At 40.4% G+C, this 13,680-nt stretch overlaps 1 protein-coding gene across 3 annotated transcripts; it reads left to right on the forward strand.

Moving 5' to 3' along the window:
* The first annotated feature begins 1,865 nt into the window (after positions 1–1,865).
* LOC118120606 (tyrosine-protein kinase ZAP-70) lies at positions 1,866–13,205 on the forward strand. 3 transcript variants are annotated; one of them, XM_035175703.2, is made up of 13 exons: positions 1,866–1,944; positions 6,633–7,094; positions 7,630–7,790; positions 7,890–8,028; positions 8,116–8,197; positions 8,384–8,406; positions 8,501–8,540; positions 8,996–9,188; positions 9,343–9,549; positions 9,872–10,064; positions 10,911–11,051; positions 11,159–11,271; positions 12,654–13,205. In XM_035175703.2, the coding sequence occupies exons 2-13, from the start codon at positions 6,690–6,692 to the stop codon at positions 12,805–12,807; spliced, it is 1,851 nt and encodes a 616-aa protein (XP_035031594.1). In that variant the 5' UTR covers positions 1,866–1,944; positions 6,633–6,689; the 3' UTR covers positions 12,808–13,205. The 3 variants fall into 3 exon arrangements, with proteins under 3 accessions (XP_035031594.1, XP_035031595.1, XP_035031592.1); XM_035175704.2 differs by lacking the exon at positions 1,866–1,944 and adding an exon at positions 4,215–4,230; XM_035175701.2 differs by lacking the exon at positions 1,866–1,944 and adding an exon at positions 5,908–6,031.
* Positions 13,206–13,680: the final 475 nt, after the last annotated feature.

Genomic DNA, 13,680 nt, shown 5'->3' on the forward strand with positions numbered 1-13,680 from the left:
TTTTACAGTAGCCCAGACTGGACAAACTAAACACCCTTTGAGTTTTTATGATAACTGAAGGCCACAGGTTCTCTTAATGTTTGGAAGGAGAGGATGAGGTGAGGGGGTATTCAGCTGCAACATGCAACTTCACCACTAGATGTTGCTAAATTCTACACACTGAACCTTTAAAGTAAAAATGACTCAGGATCAAAACTTTGACCTATGCAACAACCTTATGTTTAAAAAGTTTATGCTAACACTTTATTTCTAATTGGAAAAGTGTTAAATGTGAACAAATTAGTCATTCCGATGACAGATGAATCCGTTTTACTTTCTCCATATAGACACAGCAATGGATCTGAAATAAAAATGCACATAGACAAGTTCTGTCCCTGCACCAGATCAATGTGGTGGATGTACACTCAGTAATAGAATAAAAGCGAAACAATTAGAACCTCGTTGTGCTTTCCACAGTTTTTTAGGTGAACTAATCATTTTTTCTAAGCTCAACAAAGTTAATGGTTATATACATGACATCCATCGCCACTAGATGATGCACTAACACCAGCATCTTGCAGCAAAACAATTGCAGACTAGAATAAAATGGATGTGTTGTGTCTGGTGCTGCGATCTGTGTTAACTCTTGCAGCCCCGAGCTCATCACACTGTCATCAGGCCTGCGTGGCGGCAAAAGCTAAAGACTGTATTCAACCAAGGGGTGAAAATTTGTGTAATAATTGATTGTCATGTTTACGTCACCGCTTATTGGAGCTGGAGCTTTATAAACATGGAGAGAGCCAGTGGTTTCCCAGGGAGGAATTAGTTATTAGCTACTTTGTAAATGTTTTGAATATCCTGTCTTTATAAAAAACCTTTTACAGAAAAGTGCAAATTTCGATTTACTGACAAAACACCACTGTGTGTGTGTGGTTCCATAGACTAATGTTAAAATGTGTCTGTGAAACTCTTTCTCCACAACCAAAGCTTGAATTGAAGTCTGTCTGGAGACCCGTTGCTGGACTAGACTCAAGATTCCTCAAACTCTGACTGAGCCATTGAAAATACACTGAAAAGTGTTTATTTTATTTTGAAGGAGCACATTTTCCTCTCTGGTTTTGTCTCATCTTATTTTATCCGACTTTATTTAGACGGTTCCTGCTGATTGGCTGCTTGATCGGAGACTGTGAGGAAGCAGCTTCAGCCGGTGTGTGTGTGTGTGTGTGTGTGTGTGTGTGTGTGTGTGTGTGTGTGTGTGTGTGTGTGTGTGTGTGTGTGTGTGTGTGTGTGTGTGTGTGTGTGTGTGTCTGCGTGTGTTTTATATTATATTATAGTCCGTAATAAAGAAGTATTACACACATCAAATAGAAATTAAGACCAAAAAGTATTTTACCATTATAAGGTCACTAATTTCTATCCCAAACACATATAGATGTGTATATATATTTATATGTGATACATACACATGGTAGGGAATTAGAGTTGAAACTGTAAAATAATTGATGAATCAGTCTGACATAGTCTGAAACTATTTTGGTTTCTGATTCATTGTTAATGCTATTTTTTTTGCAGTATTATATTTTGGTCTGTTTTGGATTATTGGTCTTATGCACAAACATATATGAAAACATCTCTTTTTCCAGAGAAATGATCAATAAACATGTTCAATGTTTTCTGATGTTTTACAGAACAAACAATATTGATTCAATCCTTGTGTTATACATTCTGCAATAAGGATTCAGTCAATTACTGTGTATTTATTTTCTTATATGAATGCAGCATGTGTGTGTGTGTGTGTGTGTGTGTGTGTGTGTGTGTGTGTGTGTGTGTGTGTGTGTGTGTGTGTGTGTGTGTGTGTGTGTGTGTGTGGTTCATTGGCACTTACCCACACTTGACAGCACGTTACACCACCATCAGATGAGCAGATATCCCTTTGTCTGTAAAGCAGCAGCATCGCAGTTCAACGTGAGTCGATTCTCTTCTTATATCTGATTTAACACAACACATTTAACACAAAAACTTATCACAGTAGGTGACTATACAAGTAGGTCACAAATAATCCTAGGGGGGGAAATTGTATTTAAATAATTGAATAATTCAACCAAAACAGTTTGAAATCTTCATTTCTCTCTTAAATACTATGTTTCGATACATGGTTTATTGTGCAGTAGTTTGATGGTAGCAGTTACCCATCATGTTCATGTAAGTGTATTCTAACATTTATTGTAACCTAACCCTAACCCTATTGTTTATTAACATCCACTTAGGAAAACTCAACCACAGCTTTAAAAAGACTATAGATTTGTTTTAATTTAATCGAAACTGAGTCTGTAAACATACAATAATCTGTGATATTTATTTATATACTTGCTGATCTGTTAAAGTTATGAAACTTTCCCCTCAATATCCACAGCTGTGTCCGGGCTGTAAAGAACGTGTGTGCACCACAGTCAGGCTGAGCCATTGTTGCTCTGGTTCACAAAATTAGAGATTACTTGTACAATATAAAAATAGCTGCTTTCATTTAGCCTAGGAATAGAAAACCTAAAATGGGTAGGTTTTTTAACACACCCAGGAGCTGTGTGTGCGCGTGTGTGTGTGTGTGTCTTTTATCGCTTGTGACTTTTCTTGAAACGACTGGATGTATTTTGGGTTCTGGGCTGAAGCATATCTGTGCAATGTTCCAGCCCCAGTCGGACAACACTGGTCTGTTCAACACAAAGAGGGATTCTTATGGGCCGAAATGTGCTTGTTAATTTTCAGCAGGCGTTTTTTTTTCTTCGTTTTATTAACGGAGATAAAAACAACCCGAGGCTGCGCTGCTTGTGTTGTTTTAGGTCTGAAAGAAAGAGATTCAAAAGTGATAACAGAAATGGCATCGAACAAAATTCATTGATTGTGTGTAAACCTCAACAGTTTGATTCGAATGATTCAACAGGGAATCAAAACTGAGAGTTTGTCTGAATGTCACTGGTTTCCAATGATGCAGGAAATTATTGTGCAGTTTGGGGCATTCGTGGCCTCGATCTGACCCCCCCGCCTTCACTTGTATGTTGTTTAAAAGATGTTGTATCTGCTGGTGGATGCCAACACACACTCAAGTGTTCATGCTGTACTCTGTTGTACTCTGTGTACATTCTGTTTCTGATAGCGCAACCAAAACGATCATGACCTCAGAACAAAAAATCTACAGAAAACAACTTGTACCAGTCAGAGAATCAAATCACTTCCGTCATTGGTGGGACTTTCAAGTGTGTGATTCAGTAAAGTGTGAAATGTCTACGTGGAGGAGGTGCGGCATCGGAAAGACTTCAGTCTGACTTGTTTTTTTGTGATTACTCAAGTCTGCTTGTGTGGGGGGGTATATCACCATGATGATTAACATTAGCAGTTGATAGGTTAAAGGTCAAGGGCAACAAAAATATATTCTGAGATATCTCCACAAATAATAAGGCTAGAGAGAAATTTAAAGCATAAAAAGATTCCCATCATTTGATATCGTATGAATAATCTGGGGAATTTATTTATCTATGCAAACAACATTATCTCTTTCACACGGTATCCCACAGGATTATAGAGACAAACCAAATCATATAAAGATCTAAAAACAATCCTGATCATAGGGTAAGAATATTATCATCATGAATTTAATATGAAATCACAAAATGGCTTCAATAATTTGTGTTAATATATGTCTTCCATGTGACTCACATATTCTACAGAAAACACCTTGTTAGTGGAATATATCTGAGCTCCTGAAATCAATCAGAGAGATTTTATTAGCACCATTTTTTAACATTTACTTCACGGCCAGAAGAGCAAAGTAATGCCAGAGAAAACTTCACCTCCTCTTCTCTGAGGAGAAGAAACACACGGGCCTGTAGATTTTGGCCTGTGTCTCTTCTCATGTGACTCACAGGACTTTATCCCACTGATCACTTGGTCTCCAGCCGCTCACTCTGCAGCATCTCATTTACAAAACTACATGTTTGCGCAGATTAGAGGGAGTCCCGCATTTTCGGCCTTCTTGACGGAAACGGTCGGTATGCGAAGTCGTTATGGAAGATACCACGCAGCACTGTGGGTTCAAAGTTGTCTTGTGTGTCACCTCATCATCTCGCTCCACTCCGAGCGTCTGTGGCTCGTGATATACAGCAAAGGAGAAAAGCCATAAAAATCATATTTGGAGAAGAACACGATCTGTGCTGAGACTTGGCTTCTGCGCGTTGTTGGATAAGGGAGAATATTTGGGTTAGTTCAGCCGTGTCATAAATAACACCAGGGTGGATAGTATTCTTGTCATGGTGTGTGGGGGGGGGGTTTGTTGATTTGTAATTAAATTCACTTTTCTCTCGCTGTTTAAGTTTTATCACAGACCTCGGTGGTGAATTCACAGTCGACAGGGAAAGTTCATCATCGTGGGAGCGTCGCTGCTTTATTTTTATAAAAGTGGAAAACGGAAACATAACTTCAATTAAGACGAAAACTTAAATGGACTTGAAGTAGTTTTAATGTCAGACATTTTATTATTAGACGAGGAGGTTATGTTTTCTCCCCAGATCTGAATAAATGGGCAGATCCAGGAATTTGTTGTCTCTTTATTTTTTTACATCGTGAGATCAGGCCTTTTATTTTTTGGGTTTTCTTTGACATTTACACCAGGGAATAATTCACAGATCTTAAACAGACATATTCAGGGGACTGATATCTATGAGTGTGTGCAATGTGGTGCGTCAGCCTGGTAGAGAGGGGTCTCCAATAACCACAGAGTCAGTGGTTCAATCCCCGTATCATCCAGTCTGCCTTCCGAAGTGTCTTTGGGCAAGAATGAGTGATTGCACCTTGTACTGTTGAGCGTTTTAAGTGGTCCATAAGACTGGAAAAGTGTAAATATATTCCATTTACCATCTTAGTTACTGGTGCATTAATGTGTAAATAGCATTTCACTGTTAAGTAAATATTTCACACACTGCTCGGTAGTTGAATCTGCAAATTATATCACATCATCATAGGTTTTGTACGTAGAATAATAATAAATTATTATTAGCTGATAAATGTGTTGAAATAAAAACATTTCTCTATGAATGGTTCCTTTACTCCCTCAGATTTTTACTTGATCCTGCATCCTACCAAAAACACCAGTGCAGTCAATATGTACAATCAAGTCAAACATCCAAACATTTAAAACATGAGAGGTTTCATATACACTTGATGTTGTATGGTAAACCAACACAAGCCGTAAATGGAGCACATGCATGAGCCTAAGCGTGTGTTTGGGATCCGGGGTCTTTGTTGTGGTGCGACGGGGGTCAAGTCACAGTGGAGACTCGTGTCTTGTGGCGTGTATGCGTCTCGGCTCAGTTGTCCACTGTGGGTTTGGGCAGCATCACAGGTGTGTGGCCAGGAAACTGAGGTTTTTACACTGTCAAAATATGCAGTTTTAATGTCTCGCTCATTAACGTGCATTTTCCATTCACACAGACATTGGAAATTAATGGAGGAGGATGACACGGTGAGGATTGGCTCAGGCAAATAAAATTCTCAAATATGTCTGCCTGCCCACATTATCTCTTCTCTGGGGGCTGACGTGTGTCAACGGTTCGTGATCGCTGTCGAATTCAAACAGATATTTTCCGTGTAACTTTTCCACCCTGCAGTCAAAACCTGCTTCATCTTATCTGTACATCTGCACTTCGGCTCAACTTAATTCTGAGTTATTCTATCAACCCCAGTGGGTTTTCCTCCAGTAAAAGATCAATGTGCAAACATGTGCTTCTGAAGCAGAGGGAATATTCTCGAACCAAAAAGCACCTGTTCAACGGAAGAGAGCGAGATGCTGGAGAAAGGAGGCTGTGAGGGCGGACTGCGACTTCCTGTTGTGGCTTCTGTCACCAGTGTGTTATTCTGCAAACTTCGTGCAGTCTCAGAGTGTGGGTGCTTTTCGTTTAAAATCTCATCCCGACGCATGGGACCTCACAGCTCGTCTGTGTAGAAGACAAAACATCATCCTCTAGTTTGTCCTGGTAAAAAACGTAGACGCAAAGAGGAGGAGGTGAGGATCTCAAGAGGTTTTTTGTTGGGGTATTTTGTCGCATTGGTTGTTGGTTGGTTTGTTTGATTGTTTGATTGTAAACAAGATTACACAAAAATAATAGAACGGATCTACGAGAAACTTGGTGGAAGGATATGAAAGAAATTGGCCAATAAAGAAACCACAAAACGTTGGTGGAGATCGGGACAAAGGGGGATTTATTTAGAATTTTTTTTAACAGTGTGAGGTAGTTTTCAACATTGTCCTTGATTTCTACAGATAATAATTCATTCATCTTGATTTATTTTAAATCAGGCATATTTATGGGACTGATATTTAGGAGTGTGTGCAATTTGGTGCAGATCCAAAATCAAGAACTAGTGAATTTAAATATGGTTTCAAAAGGGGACTGTTGGTGGATGTTTGTGCTCTCTGAGGGCCATTCTAGTTTTCTAACTGTTTCAATAATGGTAGTTTGCTAAAAGGCTGAAAGGTCAGCGGTCACAGACTGGATTCAAACCTGTGTACTTGTCACACACCGCTCTTCAGTATCAGCTTCCTTGAACCAACATTCTCACTTGGTTAAATTATTATTTCCATCTTGTTCTCTCTGGTTCTCTAGTTGCTCTCCACCATCTACATCCAGGACACTGAGCTTAAGTCCAGCTGAAGTCTCACCATGTCCACCGACCCTGCGGCCGAGCTGCCCTTCTACTACGGCAGCATCAGTCGCACGGATGCCGAGCAGCACCTGAAGCTGGCCGGGATGGTCGACGGCCTCTTCTTGCTCCGGCAGTGTCTCCGCAGCCTGGGAGGCTACGTCCTGTCTATTGCGTGTAACGTGGAGTTTAACCACTACACCATAGAGAAGCTGCTGAACGGGACGTACTGCATCGTAGGAGGGAAGCCTCACTGTGGGCCCGCAGAGCTCTGTGAGTTCTACAGCAAGGACGCTGACGGGCTGGTGTCCAACCTGAGGAAACCCTGTCTGCGAGCTCCAGACACGCCGATACAGCCCGGCGTGTTCGACAGCCTGAGGGAAAACATGCTGAGGGAGTATGTGAAGCAGACCTGGGCCCTGGAGGTGAGGCTCCACTTCACTTCACTCACCACTAACCCGAGGAGGTTGTGTTTCAGCCCCGGTCCATTGGTTTGTTTGTTTGTCAGTAAGATGACATAAAAACTATTTAATGGATATCCACAAATTTTGGTGGAAGGATGGGACATAGGCCAATAATTGTAGAACTTATTAAATCTTGGCGTGTGGCAAAGCGATGCATCCAGGAAGTTTTCATCACTTTATCTTTAACATAAAGAGATTTTTTGACATTCTGACCAATTCCACTGGGAATAATTTATGGATCTTGATGAATAAATCAGGCACATTCAGAGGATTTATATCTGAAAACTATTCACAGGGAGGTGAGCACAATATGTGATTATAATATGAGTGAAAGAGCTTTGACTGAGGAGACTGAACCCAAATATTTTGCAGATATTACTTAATTCATTTGTAAATATGGAAGTTACATCATGATGCATACACAGGGCACAATAATAATCGCATATAGTCCAAATGTGTGTCCTCTGTTTGTTTCTTTGTCTGATTGTCTGTTCAGGGAGAAGCCATGGAACAGGCCATCATCAGCCAAGCTCCTCAGCTCGAGAAGCTGATCGCCACCACGGCCCACGAGAGGATGCCTTGGTATCATGGTAAAGTCACCCGGCAGGAAGGAGAGAGGCGGCTTTACTCTGGAGCACAACCGGATGGAAAGTTTCTGTAAGATGCTGTGAGATGAAACTGTCGAACCACTTTTCGGCCTCCGATTGTTTTTTGTGTCACAGGTCTTCTCAAGTTTGTGTGTTTTGTGTTTGTCAGAGTGCGAGACAGAGATAAGTCTGGGACTTTTGCTCTCTCAATGATATATGGCAAAACAGTTTACCACTATCAGATTCTCCAAGAAAAATCTGGTAAATACTGCATGCCAGAGGGGACAAAGTTTGACACGATCTGGCAGGTAAATGCTCTATCGCTCCTTAGATGTTGCAGCAAAGCATGATGGTCTTTTCTGAATCAAAATGAAACTCCATCTCAATCTCACCAGCTGGTCGAGTACCTGAAGATGAAACCTGACGGCCTGGTGACGGTTCTCGTAGAGTCGTGCATGAATGGCAAAGCTGCCGCAAGTACATAACATTTTATTTTATTCTTAAATTATATATATATTGTATTATATAATTAAATATATTGTGTTATTGTTTTAAAAACCACTGAGTTTCCACTTCATTTGAAAGATTCAACAATTAACAACAAATAAATAATTTATAATTAAAAATGTTCATATAACTTTAATTTGTCTTGTAACTTTGCAGAGATGCCAAATCTTCCTGCATCAGTGAGTATGAACAACACCCTGCATCGTGATTATTATAATTATTGTCATTATTATAATTATTTATCTGACATTTATTGTACTGTCACACTTTCAGAGACGTGTAAATGTAAATGGATACACACCGCCACCTCGAGGTCAGTCTTGTGAAGTACAACCAGTAAAAATCACTTCCTGCATTTCTGAACACAAACAATGAGCTGCTCTGTTACATAAAAGTTTATAATATTATTTCTGCAACATTATTACATGAGCAGAAATTTAGCTGAAGGAGGTGACCTTAATTTTAACTTCTTTATTTATTCTTGGGGGGGGGGGGTGTAATTCAAAACAGTGCATCATATTTTACACAGTAATTATATGTTGTGTGTGTAAAGTACTGGAGGGATTAAAATGGGATTAAGTACAATAATCTTACAATTCTGAGTGCTGTGTTTGAGTAAATGTATTCAGTTTTATAATTCAAATTTTAAAAGGAGCTTAAAAGATGCCATCTGTTTAACAGGGCATGTGAAGACCTGCCAGCAGATTAACATCAAAACATGCTGGATTGTGCTTTTTCCCACATGTGGTTCCTACCTTCACCCCACAGTTGTTACAGAGGCCTCCGAACCAGCTGCTGAGCGGGATGTTCTGCCCATGGACTGCACTGGGTTCAACCCGTACCACAACCCCAACGAAGTGAAGAGGTTTAACATCAAGAGGACTCAGCTGCTGATAGACGAGGTGGAGCTCGGCTGTGGGAACTTTGGCAGCGTCAAGAAGGGAGTTCTCAAGACTGATGCGTGAGGACTGAAACATTATAAAACATAACGATAAGAAGATAGAACCTGTAACATGAACGAATAAGAAATAGGCTATTGTATGATGTATGCACGTTATATCATGTCTTCACCCAACCCAATGTTTGCTATGTTCATTATGTTTGTTTCCGTTCAGAGGTCAGATCGACGTGGCCATCAAAGTGCTGAAGAATGAAAATGAGAAGCTGGTGAAGGAGGAGATGATGAGGGAAGCCGAGATCATGCACCAGCTGAACAACCCCTTCATCGTCCGGATGCTCGGCCTCTGCAACGCTGAGAGCCTCATGCTGGTCATGGAGATGGCAGCTGCTGGACCCCTCAACAAATTCCTCAGCAGCAACAAGTGAGATCAGTCAGACTAGAATGTCACTCAGCAGAACACAGATATGTCAGATTGTTTTCTTACGTAAAGATTCAGACATTATTTTCTAAAAAACTTCCTGGATAAAAACGAAACCTCCTTTGCAGAGCTAACAAGATTTTTAGCAATCAAACATGATGAGCACGCGAGTAATATTTCTACACATTTGAATCTAATTTCAGTTTATTTAATTTTAATAATCAAACAAACAGCAGAGATGGATCACTGCTATGTACGATGTACAACATCCTACAGGATCATGATTTGTAAAATGTACTTCATCTTATTTTCATTGAATCCACAGGGATACTGTCACTGCAGAGAACATTGTCAACCTGATGCACCAGGTGTCGATGGGGATGAAGTATCTGGAGGAGAAGAACTTTGTGCACAGAGACCTGGCAGCTCGTAACGTCCTGCTGGTCACACAACAGTTTGCCAAAATCAGTGATTTTGGACTGTCCAAGGCCCTGGGAGCAGATGACAACTACTACAAGGTCCTCGTGATGTGACCAAATGTTCTTAAAGTAGTCTCACTGCACTGAAGTGACACAAATGCAGAATAACCAAAGGATGGGGGTGTGAGAGGACATCAGTGTTGCGGCTAACCCAAATAGATAGCGTATCTTAAATTGATTACTTTTCTGGGAATGACTGACCTCACACTGCACAAATACTAACTCGACATTATCATCCTAAAGCTCAGCACATGCTTCTCTGTGTGAACTAGAGTAAACACTGAATTGATTTCCTTTTTTCTGGTCTACTGACCCACACCTGGAGGGAATGCCGTTATCAGAAATCGTCCATGAATGTCTGTCTGTGTCCAGGTGTGGAGTCAAAGTCAGGATGCATTTCTCCTTACCTTGAACTGAACTCAGCCTTATACTGAAGCCAGCAGTAGAGAAGAGGGTGTGGATCAATTTGGTTTGAAAGCTCCACTGTCCTGGTAGTTTTTGTAGCCGCTGGTTGGACGTGATGATCTGTTCACCTGTTATGATTCTTATTGGTAGTTAGTGTTTTGTGACATCATAAATTCTCCCTCTAATCCCACCCACTTTCCACCTGAGCAGAGTTATTAAAAACACCAGGCGAGCAGATGCTTTATTCCTCTCATAGGAGCATTAAATAAACCGTATAAGGACACAGATGGGATATTTCTAAATCTTTATGCCGTGGGTCAATTAATTTACTTAAAGGATGTTGCATTGACCCATCTTGCGTCCCCCTCATTTGGAACCGTCCTCTTCCCCCTTTCGGCTCTAATCATTAATAGTGACGTAAGCTTCCTTTTGGTGACTCATTGACAAGCAGCTCACTGTCGCACATTTTGTGTTGCACAGGCTCGCACTGCAGGTAAATGGCCCCTGAAGTGGTACGCTCCAGAGTGTATAAACTTCCACAAATTCTCCAGTAAAAGTGACGTGTGGAGTTTTGGTATCACCATGTGGGAGGCCTTCTCCTACGGAGGGAAGCCTTACAAGGTACAATACTGTATACATTTACCTCATCACAGTATTCACACTAACGCAGGATCAGGATTGGTCCTGAATGTCACCCCACTGCTCTTCTCTTTTTTAACTTTGTCCAGAAAATGAAAGGACCGGACGTGACACGCTTCATTGAAAGTGGAAACCGGATGGAACGTCCAACGGCGTGTTCAGAGCGAATGTATGCGGTGATGAACGAGTGCTGGACGTACAAGTGAGAAACTCCTCCGACTGAATGTTGTGCATGTGTTAGATAGTTGATCTTGTGAGTCCCATTGAAATCCAAATCCCTTTTACGAGAGGACAAATAAGTCGCTGAGGACAAATTACACACATACCATACATGCTGTACTGGAACCTGTCCTGTGATCTGGTGTCATGTTTATTCATTTTTAAAGAGTATACATAATCTCATAATCCACAGTAGATATGGTGGATAGTATGATATAAATAAATAAATAGTATTAAATAATAGTTATTCTTGTTTTACGATTAACAAGCTATGCTCTGGTACAAGAAACCTATTAGATTTCTTTTGTTTTTGAGCAAGGTGTCAATTCAGCGGGAAAATCTGCTTTCAACAATCTGATAGATTTATTACAATATCATGATGAGTGTTACATTACTGAAAGAGGTCTGGATGCTGTAACAAGCAGACTGAAACCTGAAGAAGGTCTGGTTTGGACCTCGCCTAGTTATCGTCTGGGTAAAAATACACAATTACCAGTCAGCAAATAAGGGAGCTAATGGCAGGGGCCAGTATTTTACCAAACTTACTGTGCAGTCAATGCAGTGAGCCCGATGAGCAGCAAGGAGTGGTGCAACAAGCGCTTAGAAGACTAGTTGGAAAAAAATATATAAATATATATAATAACAATCTGTTATACGACTAATTTTTGCGTAACTACCGAACATAAGAAAGTAAAACAAAGTTCTTTGTAGTGGAGGTACAAATGCAACAATATCTATTGGAAAGTATTTGCATACACAGAAGTTTTTATAGCATTTCTATCTTTTAAAACCAAGATAATAACCAGTTTTTATTGTATTTATATATAATCATTCAAAAAAGTACTCTAATGCTGTCGAGTATTTTGTCATTGCATTGCGTCATCCCCACAAACTTACACCCGTGGAGTCGCAGCAGTAACTGTACATTTATTGCACTAACCAGTTCTCCTCTACCTTAGTCGGCCAGAAATATAAACAAAACCTTATATAATGTTTGACCAGCTTCAGGGGCCGACTGTGGCTCAGGAAGTAGAGCGGGTTGTCCACATACCAAAAGGTTGGTGGTTCAATCGCATTCTCCACCATTATGCGTGCCAAAGTGCCATTGGGCAAGATACTGAACCCCAAAGTGGCCCTGACGACTAGTATGTGATGATGTTTGGTAGAGAAATGAATGCGTGTAAATGGTAAAACTGTACTGTGAAGCGCTTTGAGTGATCATCAAGACTAAGATAAAATATGCATCTATATAAATAGAGACCATTTAGCATTTAGACAGCAAAGTGTCTTCAACTCTACAGCTCTTGTGACATTTTATCGTCCATTAGTCACAACCTTTCAAACGGCTGTTCTCCTCCTCACCAGGCATGAGGATCGTCCAGACTTCAAGAAGGTTGAGGAGTCCATGAGGTCGTACCATTACTCCATATCCAACAAGGCCAAGCCTGAGGGAGCCGCAGACGGAGCCGCAGCCGCTGCCGCTGCCGCTGCCGCTGCCGCTGCCGAGCCTGTCAAGTAGACAAGAAACAAGCCACATTCTGTTCCAGTGCTGCACAAAGCCTCCTTTCAGATGGCCATTAAACAACCAAGACAAAGAGCTTTTTATGAACGGGCCACACTGACCAGCTTCAACTACAGTACCCACACAGCCAAACAGGCCTCAGTGACAATAAATGTGCATTTGTAAATTAAACCTTAGTGTGTCGGCCATGTGAGGAGGGTCTCTGTCTGTCAGTGGTGGTTTGAATGTTAAGTGTTGACGTCTTCACGTTAACAAAGTCATTTTATATTCTGATATTTTTGAGTGTAATGAGAGGAAATGGAACAAGTTGTGTTTTTTCATTGTAACCTGCCACCACCTAAGAGAGATTGATTGTTTGTTTTTTCAATGCCAAATAAAGAGAAACTTTAATGCTGCGATTTCAACATTTCTGTGAAGTCTGTGATATGTAGTGAAAGATTGATTTACTTCCACACAAAGTTTTTCAATCTGAAAAAGGAACTAATCATGCCTGTTAATCATATAGGTCGACTGTGTGGGATGATTGTTTAGAGATACCGCAGAGTAACAACAATAGACTGTATATAACAATACAATGATATAATGATCAATTACTGGTGAGGTCACAGATGATACTTAAAGGAAGAAATGAAGCACTCAAATCTGTTTGTACAGAGTATTTGACAGAAATGTGTGGAGAATAATCATTGAAATCATCTACGTAAACTAGTCTTCTAAAATAAAATAGAATACATGGAACAGCAGCACAGTTTTTGGTGTGTTAGGGAGGGTTATCATAGACAATAACTTTTTTTTTTTTATAGCATCATGTAAACAAATAAGAAATCAGAAATAACCAGTAGTTTAAATTGGCATTATGTGTAGAATTAC

This window comes from Hippoglossus stenolepis, chromosome 14 (assembly GCF_022539355.2).
Source record: "Hippoglossus stenolepis isolate QCI-W04-F060 chromosome 14, HSTE1.2, whole genome shotgun sequence".
Lineage (NCBI taxonomy): Eukaryota > Metazoa > Chordata > Actinopteri > Pleuronectiformes > Pleuronectidae > Hippoglossus > Hippoglossus stenolepis.